General features: G+C 43.8%; 1 protein-coding gene across 1 annotated transcript; it reads left to right on the top strand.

The window, feature by feature from the left end:
- Positions 1 to 1,768: 1,768 nt before the first annotated feature.
- Positions 1,769 to 15,012, top strand: gpr132b (G protein-coupled receptor 132b; the record flags this gene model as incomplete). The annotated part of the gene is made up of 5 exons (XM_080744765.1): positions 1,769 to 1,942; positions 5,877 to 6,014; positions 7,649 to 7,908; positions 9,628 to 9,862; positions 14,668 to 15,012. 5 exons carry the CDS (start codon positions 1,769 to 1,771, stop codon positions 15,010 to 15,012), a joined length of 1,152 nt encoding a protein of 383 aa, XP_080600891.1.
- Between the last annotated feature and the right edge of the window lie 2,490 nt (positions 15,013 to 17,502).

The raw sequence follows: 17,502 nt of genomic DNA, 5'->3' as shown, positions 1-17,502 counted from the left end.
TTAATATACTTCATCTGTGAGTCAAAAGTGCTAGCATTGAAAATCTTAAGTTTAGATGGTCGTATGGTACACACGTCATGAATGCATCCCTTGAGGTTTTTTCATAAACGCACAGCAGTAAAGACAGTGATGTCACTGAAAAGCGACAGGTTCTGTGTCTGCCGTTTCTCCTCTTCTCTGTTAACATTATGGGTAACTCATTCAAGTGGCAAATTAAACGTGACACACATCATGTATTTAGCCAACAAGAAGATATGTTGTCAGGGTCAGGCCATACATTTGAAAACATATTTTTATTTAAATCAATATAGTCTTCAGTTGGTGTAGGATTCTTTTAATATTAGGCTAACCACAAGTTGAATTGCAATGACTTTCTATGGGCTGGCTTGCAGTTCACCGTTCTCCCTTACCCGAAGTGGGGCCGCTGTCACAATTGGGGGCGTGAATTTGTAGGCGCCCGTGTGTCTCTATTTAAAGGAGCCTTCCCTACTGATTGAGCTTTGATTGAAGTTGGCAGTCATGTGACGTAATGACCAGCAGGTATGATAATGAGGTATGAGAACAGAGCTGACTGACATCTGACTACAGCTGAGCAGCGACTTGACTCCCATTTCCTGCATAAACTAACGCTGACACTTCACTTATGCACTTTTTAACATTTTCACGTCAATGTTAGGGTGACCAGACGTCCCGTTTTGGCCGGGACTGTCCCGTTTCAAGCTGTGTGTCCCGGTTTCCCGACATTGAGAAACAAAACGTTTCTCTGTTTCTAAACAGTTAGGTGAGCTAAATCCCATCGTAACTAAGATACATAGGTCTAGAAACAGTAGATAGAAATTCATAATTGCCAGTTCAAGACAGATTTAGCTACCACATTTGCGAGGGAAGGGGAGTGGTGGAGCGCTTGTTTTCATCACAAGCCCCGCCCAAAGCGCCATAGTCACTTGTGGTCCTATACACGGGCGGTGCTTAGAGGGGAAAAGGAAAACAAGCCTTCCCTCGTCCAGTCAGATACGCTGATACAAAACCTTTTAAGTTTTAGAAGCATAAATGCATGGCTATTTTTTTTTTGCGTGTCATTGTTAATTTCGTCAATTAAAACTGTGTTGCGTTCTGAAAATAGCGGATCAACAAGCTCACAACGCATCGCATCACGACACACTGTGAGCTTGTCTATTTTCAGCATGCAACCAGGTGTAAAATCAGGCATCACAACGCCATCAAGGCACGCCAAAATACATTTTTGTCGACAAAATCAACTAAAATCTTATGATATTTAGTCGACTAAAATGACAAAAAATAGCACATTTCAGATAACTACAACGATATGTCGGCGGCATACAGGTGGCTCAGGCATAGAGAAACCGTCATTAGAACACGGAGGGTTCCCGAAGAGTTCCTGGTTCGATCCCGGTCTCCCCCAGAGTTAGTGTCGAAGTGTCCTTGAGCAAGACTCTGAACCCTTAGTTGCTCCCGATGAGCAGGTTGGTGCCTTGCATGGTTTCCTCTGCCATCGGTGTATGAATGTGTGTATGTAATGCACAATCTCTGTAAAGCGCCTTGGATAAAGGCAAGGCACTATATAAATTATACCATTACATTATTATACCATGTAATTGTATTGGCTATGACTGAAACTAAATCAAAATGTGCTGTAAAAAATAACAGTGTGTGTTGGTGTGTGTGTGTGTGTGCGTGTGTGCGTGCGTGTGTGTGCGTGCGTGCGTGCACACGTGTGTGCGTCGCTGCGTGCGTGTCTGCAGACAACATGCACGACCTGCCCGTGACTCAGAGCGTGCTGCTGGCCAGTTCCAACCAGACTGATCCAGTGTGTATTCCTCCCTACGAGACGGACCGCCTGCCCCTGGTCTTCCTCTACAGCATGGTGCTGGTGATAGGCCTGCCTGCCAACCTGCTCACTGTCTACCTCACCTGGATGCAGGTAAACCTGCTCACTGTCTACCTAGGGGTGGGCGATATGGTGATAATTATCGTGGAGACGATACAATGTCTCCACGATTATGCCTTTTCAGAGATATCGTATATATCGCGATACAATTGAGGGAGCCTTGTAAAAAAAATCCTGTTTAATCATTAATACAGAGATTCATTGCAGAATTCAATTTAAACCTGCATTTTGGTCTAAATCAGTAGTTCTCAAACGTTAAAATGTTATGGTCTCCACTTAACTCAGTTAAGTTTGACAGTATACAAATGAAACCAAATGGACCCGTAAGGGTCCATTTGGTTTCATTTGTATACACTGTATACAGTACTATATATACTATATATACTATACTGTATACTGTCAGAGTTACATACTTGTAAAGTTCAATTTAGACCTCCCAAAAGGAACCCAGAGAGTCTAGTTTTTGTCAAGTAACTTGAAAAATAACCATCAAAACCAACGTGAAAAAGAATATATCGTGATACAGCTTGGGAAAATATTGTGATATTGTATTTTTCCATATCGCCCACATATATGTCTACCTCACCTGGATGCAGGTAAACCTGCTCACTGTCTACCTCACCTGGATGCAGGTACACAGCTAACCCAAGGGGCAGCGACGTGCAGAGAATGTTAGAGATTGCCTGGCTCCTGACCATAGACCCGCCTACTCTCTGAGCGGACTGCTTCTCTTGCGCTGAGTCTGAAATCATGCTATGTTTTAGAGAGCCAGGGGCTGACATTTCTAAAAGGGCCTTTTGGAGAAAATATCGAAAATAGCTCACAATGCGTTGCACTGTGAGCTTGGAGGTCATCTATTTTCGATACTTGATTTATACACAGAGAGGGCATTTCTTTCAACATAAGATGCTGCATTCAAGTTCAGGAGAGTTTGGACAAGGCAATTCTCTTGAATGCTGCCTTTAGGTATGGCATGGAAAGAGGGCATTTGCATTTCTTTCACCATAGAAACTAGAATTGAAATATTTCAATATTGCTTGTTGTTTTCTTTAGCATAACAAAGAATATTACATTCGGCTACACCAATGTAGGGGAGAGCCACCTCATTTGTAACGCTTCATAACCGTGTTGACTACTAGGAAGGTCTACTAGTTTAGCAGTGTCAAGAGAGGGTAAAAGTCAGAGAGTTGAACAGATCCATGCATGGATGGACATGAAACGTGTCAAAGTGAACTCATACAGGGTGTGCCAAATGTAGTTCTAAGAGTGGCCATTTCTTGGGTCAACGCAGCCTTACACAGGTGTTCTGATTGGAGTAGAGCATTAGTTCTATGCAATCAAACAATTGAAACACCTGTGTTTTGACCCAAAATATGGCCGCTAAGGACTACAATTGTGTCACCGTTGGCACACACTATTATCATCAAAATGGGACACAAATTCTGTATTTTTAGTTTTTCCTCCGATAACATTAATGTGTTTGTGTGTGTGTGTGTGTGTGTGTGTGTGTGTGTGTGTGTGTGTGTGTGTGTGTGTGTGTGTGCGTGCATGCGTGCGTGTGTGTGTTGAAAGGCCAATCTTAAACAATTATCCTGTAGTGTTTAATGCTACCCGATTTCATCCCGCCCGATGATCTGCTAGTGTCTGGCCACCTAGAACACAGTAAAGAAATCGCTCTATTCCAATAGCAAATCCCAAATCCACAGGAGGACTCGTCTCAAACAAAAGTGCCCACTCCAGACCATGAATGCAGTTTTTACTATGGTGAAAGAAATGCAAATGCCCCTCTTTCCATGCCATACCCTGAAGGCAGCATTCAAAAGAATTGCCTTGTCCAAACTCTCCTGAACTTGAATGCAGCATCTTATGTTGAAAGAATTGCCCTCTCTGTGTAGAAATCCATGCCGTTACGCCACATCTCCAGTATTGACTAAATGACTACCGGTATATGCTTAGTTCAGTGTGGTGTCAAGAACTGAGAATAGCCGACCTCCAAACTCACAACACGTCGCAGCGTCTGTTATTTTCAATATTTTTAGAAATTTCATCCTCTGCCTCTCTAAGATTCTATGCACGTCCCTGGTCTAGTCCAGCAGAAAGGAGGGAGACAAATCAACTATGGGGGAAAATCTCGCTCGGAGCGCGACATCCAATGTGCTGTGAGCCTATAGCTCCGACCGGCCAAAACGTCTGTCGGAATTTTCGAGCGCTTCATGATGACGTCACTTCAGGACAGTTTTGGAACCTGGTTATTGCCTTTGTCGCTTTGAGCAACAGACGGATAAAAGGGCAGGGGCTCAAGCCCCCTAGATGTTATTTAGTGCGGAGTTAAACCCCATGCAGCATTGCTATTCTGGGGGGAACATTCACCAAAAATAGCCGATCTACAAGTTCACAACTGCTATTGCTGGTGAAGAGACTTGGTGTATACTTGGAGATAAAGAGAAAGAGAAACAGATACACTCCTTTCACTTGTACATATTTTGTTCTGATTGTATTGTATTGTAGTATTGTGTCACTTCTGCTTTGGCAATATAAAGTGTTTTCTCATGCCAATAAAGCCCTCTGCCGGAGGGAGCAGCAGCAGCGGTCAGAAATCATTGAGGGGACAGGCGGTAATGGTTAGAAATCTAAGCGGGCGGTCGGGAGTGGAATATAACCTGCTATGTGCTCTACCACAATGTTTCATTGCCTGCATTTGATGTGGATGCATTCACACCAACAGTGAACCGTATGCTGTAGCAAATCGAAACCACCGTTTTTCTGGGGATTTGCATTCGTTTCTATTCACAAAAGAATACGGATGCGTCTTCACACGTGCCCAATGCACATTTTCCGACTATTAGCCCTATTCACGGCCCGCCCACTCAGCATCCCCCTGGTGCTGAAGTAACGTTTTGAAGGGGAAACCCTACTAGAAGCCCATAGAGTAGAGGACACAGAAATCGCAAATTTAATGCAATTTCCGAATAACAAAGTATAAAATACGGCTAGCATGATCAAGAACACAAGATAGTAAAAGGCACAAAGCATTATAATTTACTTTACCGTTCGAAATAATGATTTGTTGGCTTTAAGTCCAGCTATTTCTGTATTAATCTCCCCTTCTAAACTGACGTCAGCACCAGGAATTTGCTGAGAAATTTGCTGAGTGGAAGGGCCGTGAATAGGGCTAATACGCTACAGGATTAGTTTTAATCGCAATAAAACGTGCCTGTGTGAATGTGGCCTAAGTGGTTAAACTGAAGTGACATTGATACATTCCAAGCATTATCAAAGTATTCTGAGGCACCCCTGGACTTGCGCACCCTATAGGGTGCAGGGTTCCCACGGTCATGAAATTCCTGGAAATGTTTTGAAATTAGAAAAATATTTTTCCAGTACTGGAAAAGTTTTGGAATTGATCAAGGGTCCTGGAAGGTCCTGGAAGAAATAGCTATGCATTGTCTTTGGTTATTGATTTTGTTAATACCTCTGAAATGACAAATTAAACATCGGCCAAATTGTCAAATATTAGAGGCAGAAATTGTGAAAATAGCCGATCTACATGCTCACAACGCCTCGCAATGCGAGGCGTTGTGAGCATGTAGATCGGCTATTTTCGTTTCTATCGGCTATAGAAACGTGTTGTACAGAATTCTCAACTCTTAGTGCTCGTCAGGGTGCCGGGTCCCCAGTTAAAATATGATTATTTAGGGGGTCACAGCCTAAAAAGGTTGAGAACCACTGTCATAGACTACCTGTCTTTGGGCATTGCGCATAGGAGTAAGCCACTTGTTATTGAGCTGAATTATGGTTATATAGTCCTGGAAATTGGGTTAAATATTCTGGAAAAGTTTTGGGAAAGTTTTGGAAATTAATTGGTAAAAATGTGTGGGAACCGTGAGGGTGCCACGGCACCCACTTTGAGAAGCCCTGCTCTGCGGTAAATCAATCTGAATCTGGAAGTCTTGTCTATGTCACCCAGGTGAGGAGTAACAACGTGCTGGGGGTGTACCTGTGGAGCCTGTCGGTGTGTGACCTCATGTACCTGTGCACGCTGCCCCTCTGGGCCCTCTACGTCAGCTGGGGACACAAGTGGCCCTGGAGCTCTGCTGCCTGCAAGGTGTGTACCAGGGGGACGGACATTTGGAGCTTTGTCTTGTTGGTAAACGTTTAACCTTTTGGACTGCGGGCGGTTAATCACGGATAGCCATCTATGACGTCATATTTACATCCCCAGATGATTGGCTTAATGTGCAATATTGTTTTCTCACACTAAACAAACTAACAACATAAAGTGTAAGTGTACAGGGTATCTGCACATTTCCAAAGTGACCATTTAATGACTTTTAAGAGCCCTTTAATACCAAATTGGCCAAATTGTCAAATATCACGTAAAGAATAGGCAAACATTGTGGAAATAGCTGATGTACATTACAAGCTCACCACGCATCGCACAAACTAAATGTAATGACTCAACTCCTACAATTCCAAGTGCTTGTCAGGGTAGGGGTCCCCAGTTAAAATATGATTATTTTGGGACTTGTGTTAAATCCAATATAACTGGTACTGTAGTACATCTGTATGATAGGGCAGTGGTTCTCAACCTGTGGGTCGGGACCCCCAGGGGTTCCCCAAATTATTTTGGGGGGGTCCCCAGATGATTAGCTTAATGTGCAACATTGTTTTCTCACTCAACAGTAAACAAACCAGCATAAAGTTTAAGTGTATAGAGGGTATCTGACCATTTCTAAAGTTTAACACCTCTAAAATGACAAATTAAACATTGGCCAAATTGTCAAATATTAGAGATAGAAATTGTGAAAATAGCAGATCTACATGCTCACAACGCCTCACACTCGGCGTTGTGAGCATGTAGATCTGCTATTTTCACAATACAACCGTGTTATACAAAATATAATTCCTCAACTCTGATAGGTGTGTCATATATGATTGCGGCCTGAAATGTGTACATACATGTCAACAGTGCTGTTGTGATGTGGAGGGGAGGTGTAGTGTGCCACCTAGTGGCTGAATGATATCACAATCAGTGGTTCCCAAACGTTTTTTTTTTGTCTCAAGTCAAGGGCAAGGCACCCATGTTATCATGGCACCCCCGAACGACATTGCTAGTTTACAGCACCTTACATTTATGCCATATTACAGTTATGTAAATGTGTAAATACTGTATGTCATGAGGAACAAGGGGTCAGTTGGGTCTAAGTGGTTAAAGCGTTGCTAGGCGTTGTGAGCATGTAGAACGGCTATTTTCACGATTTCTGCCTCTATTATTTGGCAATTTGACCAATGTTTAATTTGTCATTTTAGAGGTATTAAAAGTCCTTAAATTGGCACTTTAGAAATGTGCAGATACCCTCTATATACTTAAACTTTATGTTGGTTTGTTTACAGTTGAGTGAGAAAACAATGTTTCACATTAAGTTAATCATCTGGGGACCCCCAAAAATAACTGGGGGGTCATGTGTGATGTGATGACGTCATCAAACATTGACTTCAACTCAACTTTTTACTGAGTCGAGCCGACTTGCAAAAATCACAAGTCGTTAATGCCCTAATATATATGCCATATTACAGTTATGTAAATGTGTAAATCTTTCCCCCTAAGTTACTGTATGTCATGAGGAACAAGGGGTCCGTTGGGTCTAAGTGGTTAAACTGAAGTGATTGATGAATTCCAAATATTATCAAAGTTCATTACACAGCTTGGTCGAATGCTCGATTCCTCTCTCCCCGCAGGTGTGCGGCTTCATCTTCTTCAACAACATGTACATCAGCATCTTCCTGCTGTGCTGCGTGTCGGCGGACCGCTACGTGGCCGTGGTCTACGCCATCGAGTCGCGGGGCCGCGGCGTCCGGCGCCGCCGGGTGGCCGCCGCCGTCACGGCCGCCATCGTGGCGGTGGTGGCCGTGGGCCACGTGCCCGTCTTCATCATGGAGGAGGGGGAGGGCGCAGAGGGGCAGAGGAGGTGCTTCGAACCCCACCAGAGCACCCCCAGGTATGGCATGTTTAGTTCTTCTGGATACACATACCAGGGTTCCCACACATTTTTACCAATTCATTTCCAAATCTTTTCCAAAACTTTTCCAGAATATTTAACCCAATTTCCAGGACTATATAACAATAATTCAGCTCAATTGCTTACTCCTATGCGCAATGCCCAAAGACAGGTAGTGTATGCCAGAGGTTCTCAACCTTTTCAGGCTGTGACCCCCGAAATAATCATATTTCAACTGGGGACCCGGGCACCCTGACGTGCAAAAGAGTTGAGGAATTTTGTATAACACGGTTCTATTGTGAAAATTGCGAGGCGTTGTGAGCATGTAGATCTGCTATTTCACAATTTCTGACTCTAATATTTGACAATTTGGCCCATGTTTAATTTGTCATTTCAGAGGTATTAACAAAATCAATAACCAAAGACAATGCATAGCTATTTTTTCCAGGACCTTCCAGGACCCTTGATCAATTCCAAAACTTTTCCAGTACTGGAAAAGTATTTTTCATTTAAAAATATTTCCAGGAATTTCATGACCGTGGGAACCCTGTGTTTAGTTCTTCTGGATACACATACGTCATGTATGAGCGAACAAGCTGGTATGAGCTGATTTTCGTTCATGCCTTGCTTACTCCTTATGCCAGGGGTGTCCAAACATCTTTTAAAGGGGGCCACATCAGAGAATATTAAAACACCCAAGGGCCGACTATGTCGCCTGACATAATGTACTTTCGTCGGACGATAACAAAGTCACATACAGCACATATGCATCGCATTTAAGCGGTTATTTAACTCTCATCATCAATATTTAATATCAATGGTATTTTGTCAGGTGCCTGCTCTGAACAAAACACAAATAATTCAGCCTTATTTCAATAAAATAGACTTTCTTTGACCCCTTCAGAATGAGGCAACAGGGAACAATCCCGACAAATTATACTGTGGGAAAATATTCTTGTTTGAAGGTGCTGGCAGGCCGTTTATAATACACGCGGTATAAAATGTGTCCTCGGGCCGCATTTGGCCCCCGGGCCGCACTTTGGACACCCCTGCCTTATGCCTAACTTCTTTGCACAATTTTTTTCACTATTTTGGAAAACATTTTTAAATAGTTCAAATAGCTGATCTACAAGTTCACACCGTGTCGATGTAGATTGACTATTTGAAGTATTTTTGCTAAAAAAAGAGAGGAAAAAAAACGAATTAGTAAGAAAAAAGGGTTAAGAAGTTTAGGCATGGACGAAAACAGGGGAGTCAATTGGGTATGGCAGGGGTATGCAGCTGCCATACCCTGGGTCCAGGGGGAAAATAAAAGTTACCTTTAAGTATTAATCCACGTGCTGGTTATTGTGTTGTTAAATTACAGTAAAATAACTACAAATGCAAAATGTAACAATATGGCCACTTTAACAAGGTATTATAATTATATTCTCCACACTTGTATTCTCCTCATCTTGACAAAATGGTATATTCCCATACGTTTACTAACATGCCAAGTTTAGCTGCACTTGAACAACCATTCCAGGCTGCCATATCCAGCCCAAGAAACCATAGAAACGGGGGGAAAGAAATGTACCTCTTAAAATAAATGTATCATGCCTGTTGTGCGCGCGTGCAAGACACCAGTCATGTTGCCATACCTTAGCTTTTTCTGAACTGACGCCACTGGACGAAAATATAGCTCAAATGAAACCTGCCTCCCTCCCTTCCTCCCGTCAGGATAACGGGCTTCAACTACGCCCGCTTCGTCATTGGCTTCCTGGCTCCGCTGGTGCTGCTGAGCTGGACCAACCGGGCCATCCTGCGCAGCGTGCGGGCCAGCGTGGGGCTGAGCAGCAGGCAGAAGGAGAGGGTCCGCTACCTGGCGCTGGGCGTGGTGCTGCTGTTCCTGGTGTGCTTTGGACCCTACCACCTGGTGCTGCTGCTACGAGCTCTGCTGTTCCACTTCCCCCAGGTCCTTACTCTACTGCAGTGTTGATTTCGTTGACTTGACGAAAAATGTTTGTCGACTGCATTTTTTTCACTGACGAAAACGAAATCTAAACTAAATAAAAACTCAGCTGTGATGACTAAAACTAGCTAAATATATTGACAATTTCGTCAACAAAATAAAAACTAGACTAAAACGTTAGGGAGGGACTAGTGGAGAAGACAGTCTTTTTATGTTTTGTTGCTCTCAGGTGTTGCATGCTGAAAATAGCAGATCTACAAGCTCACAACGCGTCGCGCTGCGACGCGTTGTGAGCTTGTAGATCTGCTATTTTCAGCACACAACCAAGTGTAAAATTAGTCATCACGATGCCATCAAGGCCTGCCAAAATACATTTCAGTTGACAAACTCAACTGTAGATTTAGTCGCCTAAAATCTTATGATATTTAGTCAACTAAAATTAGACTAAAACTAATACTTTTCAGGTGACTAAATTATGACTAAAACTAAATGACATTTTATTAAAAAGACTATGACTAAAACTAAGTCAAAATTTGTTGTAAAAAACAACACTGCTTTATTGTACTTTACTTTATTTATTTATCTAGGAGGGACTGAGCCTATCGTTGCTTTTCGGCTAAGGTTCCCCATCATTCCCCAGATTTGGTAGACCCCCAGTAGTAACCCTGAGGACCCCCTTGGGGTCCCGGCCGTTGAAGACCACTGCTCTATAGCAATGCATACTATCACAATATAATGCTCAAACCCCGTCAGGGTTTTCTTTCTTATTTTTTAATTGGAATTGTGAAAAGTGCCATTTTTATTTCATTTCAAATGCATTTCCATTTAGTTATACCATTTAGTTATACTTATGTTAACTTCATGAACTTACATACAAATACATTGGACATAAAAAGGCAGTAAAATTGATACTGATATAGACTGAAGAAATTCATACGGGTCATGTTGGCATGGTTGGAATTGTAACAGCTGAAATCAATAATAGCCTATATATCAGCATTCTGATATTAACCTGCTAGCGGAGCGGTTAAGTGCTACGATCTTTCAATTTATGATAAAAGCGTGAAAATTGGCATGAGCAGTCTCCATGGGTCACTTGACAAGAAAATTGGCCGAGGCAATTGAAATTTCAATATGGCGTCCGTTTTTCAAGCTGGCCGACACCTTAGTGCAGCATTTAAGTAATATAATGGTTTATTTGGTGATACAAGCATGAAAATTGGCATGAGCAGTCTCCATGGGTCACTTGACAAGAAAATTGGCCGAGGCAATTGAAATTTCAATATGGCGGCCGTTTTTCAAGATGGCCGACACCTTAGTGCAGTATTTAAGTAATATAATGGTTTATTTGGTGATACAAGCATGAAAATTGGCATGACAGTCTCTGTGGGTCACTTGACAATAAGCCACCCACAGCTACTTGACATTTCAAGATGGCGGCCATTTTTCAAGATGGCCACCACCTTAGAGGAGCAGTTAAGTGATGGTTTATTTGGTGATACAAGCATGAAAATTGCTATGAGCTATCTGAAAGGCTCATTTGACAAAAAACGCCACAGCCACTTGAAATATCAAGATGGCGGCCATTTTTCAAGATTGCCACCACCTAAATGGAGCAGTTAAGCAATATAATTGTTTAGTTAAGTGACACAAGCATGCAAATTGATATGAGCAGTCTTTATGACAAGAAATCACTTCCAGCCACTTGAAATTTCTATTTTCAAGATGGCCCCCTGGATCCTCAAAAGATACATTTTCTCATAGAAATGTATGTATTTTTCATTAAGGACGATTTGACGTCATTTTAGATTATGTTAAATAACAACTTTTAACACATCAAAATACAACTGTGTTGATCATAGATAGATTAGAAAAGTGTGAATATCTGCACTACCAGGGCACACTGGTGATATATCACTGCTGTTAAACTCAGAATGGGGTTCAATGTCAGCGAATTGAAAGTTAGTATTAGCCTGACACTCAGCCTGAATTGACATTTAGTTTCACTCCATTATTCAGTCTGAACTCGCTTCCACCGAAGGCGATTGCAGGGATGGGCGTTGCCAAAAAAGAGGCAGTCTTCAGCGATTGGTTCACCGTCTGACAACACATGAGTTGTGTTGTTATGTGTGGCTGGCTAGTGGCTAGCCTGTTGCTTGCTAGTGCTACTTGCTAACCAAAGAAACAGGCAGAATAGGAGCACTACGAACTAGTAATCAAACACAACATAACATGCTTGCCACTGGTGTTTCATAGCGAGATCGATACGATCGCATTTTACCACATTTTACCACATTTTACCGCGATGCGCGGTACGGTACAGCGTTGGCGCTGGTTTACTTGGAAACGCACATGAGTTCCGGGAAACCCCCACCCACGCTGATCACAAGACGCTGATTCACGACGCTGATTCGCCGTATGGATTTTCGAACGAGGAAGGCCTCTTCAATGAGAGCACTTCTAGACCCCTGAATCGTCAAAACAAAATTTTTAAGGGGTGTGGCTAGCGATTCAGGGTCTGGAACTAGGCTAAGTTAGTATCCCAAATGCTGTCTAATTTACCCCAAAACAGTTAGATAGCTGCACCTGAATTGACAGGTTGTGCCAGTGCGGGAGAGACAAGCCAAGGTTAATGGGGTTTTAGTTAACCGGATGGTGTACAGATCACACAGGATTTAAATGGCATTGGAAGAACGACTGGACTAAGTGTAGGGTTAAGGCATGAACTTAGTTGTATCCCATACATCAAAGTGCTTGGTAAAAGGTGGTAAAAGTATAAACCCTAAGCCTCTGCTAAGACATGGCAGAAGCCATCGTAACAGTTGAGAAAACTAACTGGGACATATGTTTCATTTGTCAGCAGGTCACCAAGGAAAAATTAATTCAGCCAAGTTTATTCAGCAGAGAGCACGATCGTACTGGTTATGATCTCATTGCAAGAAATGTTCCATTATTTCATAACAAAATAACATCGCATGGATGCACCTGGGACGTATCCTCAGTGATGTAGCCCCAAGCTCATCAGTGTTTCAGGTCTAGCAACATCATGCCCCTCACTTGTGTGACCCAGCCGGGGTTGATCAAGTCCCGACTTATGTCCCAGTAGCTACCCTAATTCACTCCACCGCTCCGGAACTACTCTGCAGAGACTGGGAGAGGCAATCTGGCGCATGGAGGGACTAGGCTGAGTGGATTGACTCCTGTCCGGGCCCCTCCTATGTCTCACCAGGTCCAGGACCTGTGCGTTGCACCAGACTCCAGCCCCAGACATTTCACTCAGGAGTGGTAGATTCTTGAGCTGCAGTGGTACTGCAGGCTCCACCTGGCCCAACGGTGGTGCTGCATGCAGGCTCCACTTGCGGCTTGAATGGCCCTCCTAAAGGCCTAACCATGGGTTTGTTGGCTGGGGCGCTAACCCAACCTGCTCCCGGATGCCGTCTACATTCTGGCTGTCACCCGTCTCTCCGGTGGTCACCAGACTATTCCTGGTTGTCACATCGTCTATTCTATGAGTCACTATAAATAAGATCAATGCTCTGCCTATCTTACTTAGTCCAACACGACTAGACGAAGGAGATGCCATAGAAAGCACATTGACAAGACACAGGGCAAAATATCATTCAAGCTGTAAACTTAAGTTCAACAACACAGAGCTGGAAAGGGCCCAAAAGAGAGCATCTACTGCTGCTGAAGACACCAAAGATACCAAAGATATCCATGTCAAGAGGCCAAGAAGATCCCAGCCCTCAAAAGCTTTGTGCTTTATCTGTGAAGATGAGAGTGCAAAGTCCCCCTTACAGGACGCAATGACAATGAAACTTAATTAAAGTTAAAATGAATGTGCCAGGAATCTAAGCGACAAGAAGCTCCTTGCAAAGCTTGTCATTGCGTCCTGTAAAGGGGGCGTTGCACTCTCATCTTCACAGATGAAGCACAAAGCTTTTGAGGACTGGGATCTTCTTGGCCTCTTGAAAAGGATATCTTTGGTATCTTCGGTGTCTTCAGCAGCAGTAGTTTATCCTTTTACCAACTTTTACCAAGCACTTTGATGTATGGTATACAACTAAGTTCATGCCTTAACCCTACAGTTGGTCCGATCGTTCATCCAATGCCATTTAAATCCTGTCTGATCAGTACACCATCCGGTTTGTGCCCTGGTAGTGCAGATATTCACTCTTTTCTAATCTATCTATGATCAACACAGTTGTACTTTTGTGTTAAAAGTTGTTCTTTAGCATTTTGATCTTTTGAGGATCCAGGGGGCAGCCATCTTGAAAATAGAAATGTCAAGTGGCTGAAAGTGATTTCTTGTCATAGAGACTGATCATAACAATTTGCATGCTTGTGTCACTAACTAAACAATTGTATTGCTTAATGCTACATTTAGCTGGCAATCTTAAAAAAAATTCCACCATCTTGAAAGTGGTTGTGGGCATTTTCTTGTCAAAATGAGCCTTTGAGACAGCTCATGGCAATTTTCATGCTTGTATCACCAAATAAACCATTATATCGCTCCACTAAGGTGGTGGCCATCTTGAAAAATGGCCGCCATCTTGAAATTTCAAGTAGCTGTGGGTGGCTTATTGTCAAGTGATCCATGGAGACTGCTCATGCCAATTTTCACGCTTTTATCACAAACTGAAAGATTCTGATGAAAAAAAGCAGTTAGCCGCTCCACTATGCGGGCCACATTAAGTGAACATGTGGGCCGCATGTGGCCCCGGGCCACCAGTTGCCTATGTATGCCCTAATACCATCAGCCAAAATAAGTTAATAACCATGCACTCCCCCCCTCCACCCTGCCGCAGGGCCAGGATGGCTCGTGTCACCTGGAGAAAAGGATCTACACGGCCTACACCATCTCCCTGGGCTTGTCCACCTTCAACAGCGCCATCAACCCCCTGCTCTACGTCTTGTCCAGCGAGAACATCCGCAAGGAGCTCACCAGAGGCCTGGCCACCATGCTGGGCACGGCCAGCGCCTCCCCCCGAGGGACCCGCTGCTCCTCTGACGTCGTCAACAACTGCAAGATGTCTGCAGACACCGCTGCTAACCCTAACGGCGGCACTAACGCTACGTGGAACACAATCCAACGGACCCCAGAATGTTCGGGGCAAGCGGTCACGTTAGCGTTCGTTAAGTCGGATGTTTAATCGCCGATATAAGAATTGGTGTGCGGGGGTTACGCTCAAGTCAGTAGAGAGCTCGTCTTCTCAGTACAACGTTCTGGGTTGAATCCTGGGAACCGTTTATGGGGTGCGGCAAGTCGTGCGGTAGGCTAAGTACTGGGAGCTGATGGTAGTAGGTTTTGCGCTCCACCTCAGCAATCCATCTCCCTAGGGGTCTAGCGCGTTGAAACAGGAGTTCTCGGGGCACGGTGGCGCAGTGGTTAGCGCTTCGCCTCACAGCTAGAAGGTTCTGGGTTCGATTCCCGCCGGGGGACGCTGTGGGTGCTGGGGGCGTGTTTCTCCCTCCGCGTCATCAGCGCACACACCCTAGCAGTAATGGTCTCAATAATGCTTCCCCTTGGCCAGCCGGGGCGCTTGATGGAGGGGAAAGGAACTGGTTGGAAATTGGAATAACGTGTTCCTTCCATGTGCTATGTCCATCCCGGGGAAATCCCCCCTGTCAGGTGAAAAGAAACAACTTGGACTACTCATGCATTGAAGGAAGCATGAGGTCAGTCTGTTGTCTCCCCAGACGCGGCAGAGGGAGAGCAGAGCCCAGGATTACATAGGCAATTGGCACTGGGTGAAAATGGGTTGCAAAATCGTGGGATAAAAATTCAAAAAAAGAAACAGGAGTTCTCGGCTGATATACCGACAGTAAGCCTAACTCCAACCATGGACAGGTGGTGTCTGGTCTGTTTGGTGGCTGCATTACACAGATGGATCCACTGGACATGCCCAGCGCCAGTGCAAATCAGCATATTATGATGATATGCCCAAGATTGTCCACATAGGCCTATGGCTTAGACAAGTCTGACGTCAGCGCAATCAGAGAGAGAGAGAGAGAGAGAGAGAGAGAGAGAGAGAGAGAGAGAGAGAGAGAGAGAGAGAGAGAGAGAGAGAGAGAGAGAGAGAGAGAGAGAGAGAGAGAGAGAGAGAGAGAGAGAGAGAGAGAGAGAGAGAGAGAGAGAGAGACCATTTCAGCCATGCTATATAGGCTCTATGCCCAGCAGCCATATTGGAAAGAAATTGGGCCTCTTCCTTACTTCCCTAATAAGTGTTACCAATGTGATAATAATGAAAGCTCTGTTCCATTCTGGTCAAACAGAGTCAGGGTGCTGATGTGTATGTTGACTCACCTGCGAAGGACAAGGAAGAGGCCTGGCCATTGTTGGGTAAAACCTCAACCCGTCAATTGACATGTAGCGACCCCGGCCATAACCCCAGCAAGTTGCTTGTTATCAGTAATTTTGTACTTTTACTCAAGCAAGTTTTTACTGCACATTGCAGTAAAAACATTGAGTACTTTTCCCACCACTGCGTTTACCGTCGCTGCATGTCGGTATGGGAAAGTCCTGTTCTGGCGAAGCCCGAACTGGCGAAGTGGGGATTTGTCTCCTACCGTAGCGATCTGGCGAATCGATTGTCCACGACATTGCAAGCGGCGCGAAGGCCAGCGGACCTTTGAAGAGCGGGCCAGGGCCGCGCGGCCGGCGGAGCGCCGCGCGAGTTACGAAGCCGTGGTGAATGCAATCGTTATATTTATGCCCAGGCCGTAAGGCCTGGGCAAGCGCACGATAAACGCCCTGTCCAGAAGACGTTCGCCAGATCGCTACGGTATCGGACATTTCCCCACTTCGCCAGTTCGGGCTTCGCCTAAAAGGTACGTGCCCGTCGGTATGACCAAAAACATTTTCAGGAATTGTTGACAAAGACCCTGTGTTGAGTTTGTTCCAATGGATTAATGCAGTTTAGTCACAAGCATGTTAATACTTTTCATTGGTCAAATATTTATAAACCACACACACCAGTTTCACTTTCACTATCAAACACTTTTTTCCCCCCTTTCTTTTAAAAAGAGAACATTACCCACATTGGAGATTGGCTACTTTCGTGCGTCATTCATGTATGACGACGAATTAAAAAAAGAAAAAAAGTTTAAATATGGAGATGAAAGGTTTCTACCTGACAGCAATATTTTTTGTTTAATAATGCAAACTGTTTCTTTGATGCCACTGTGTTTTATAGGCCTACTGTTGGTTCTCAAATATTTCTGGTCAGCTAAAAGGAGATATCCTAGTAAGCTCTTCAGCTTTTAAGGAAGAAAAGCAAAAGGGTTAGGGTTATTTACAGTGGAAAGGGGGAGGTATAAGTATGGGCTTAGTCTACAGTGTAGAAGGGGAGTTGACACAGTAATGGTCTTGTTTTTTGTTTGATTTTTTTAGAGGTCCTTAAATCGTCACTTTAGAAATGTGCAGATTTCCTGTATACACTCTATGTTAGTTACAATGTTGCACAAATCAGAGCCATAATTGCTGTATAGTGTGTTTATGTATGTACTGTTTCATCTCAATGATTTTGTACAATGAAATGTCTTTGGTAAAAAAACGTTTATATTAGTAACTCCTGTCAGATTTATACAGTTTCAGCACATTGAATTGAATTAACACCGTTTAAAATTAAAACTAAAATGTG

This window comes from Nannobrachium achirus (genome assembly GCF_963921795.1).
Source record: "Nannobrachium achirus genome assembly, chromosome: 16".
In the NCBI taxonomy this organism is placed as follows: domain Eukaryota; kingdom Metazoa; phylum Chordata; class Actinopteri; order Myctophiformes; family Myctophidae; genus Nannobrachium; species Nannobrachium achirus.
The sequence above is the reverse complement of the archived record's forward strand: the minus strand, read 5'-3'. Positions and strand labels throughout refer to the sequence as shown.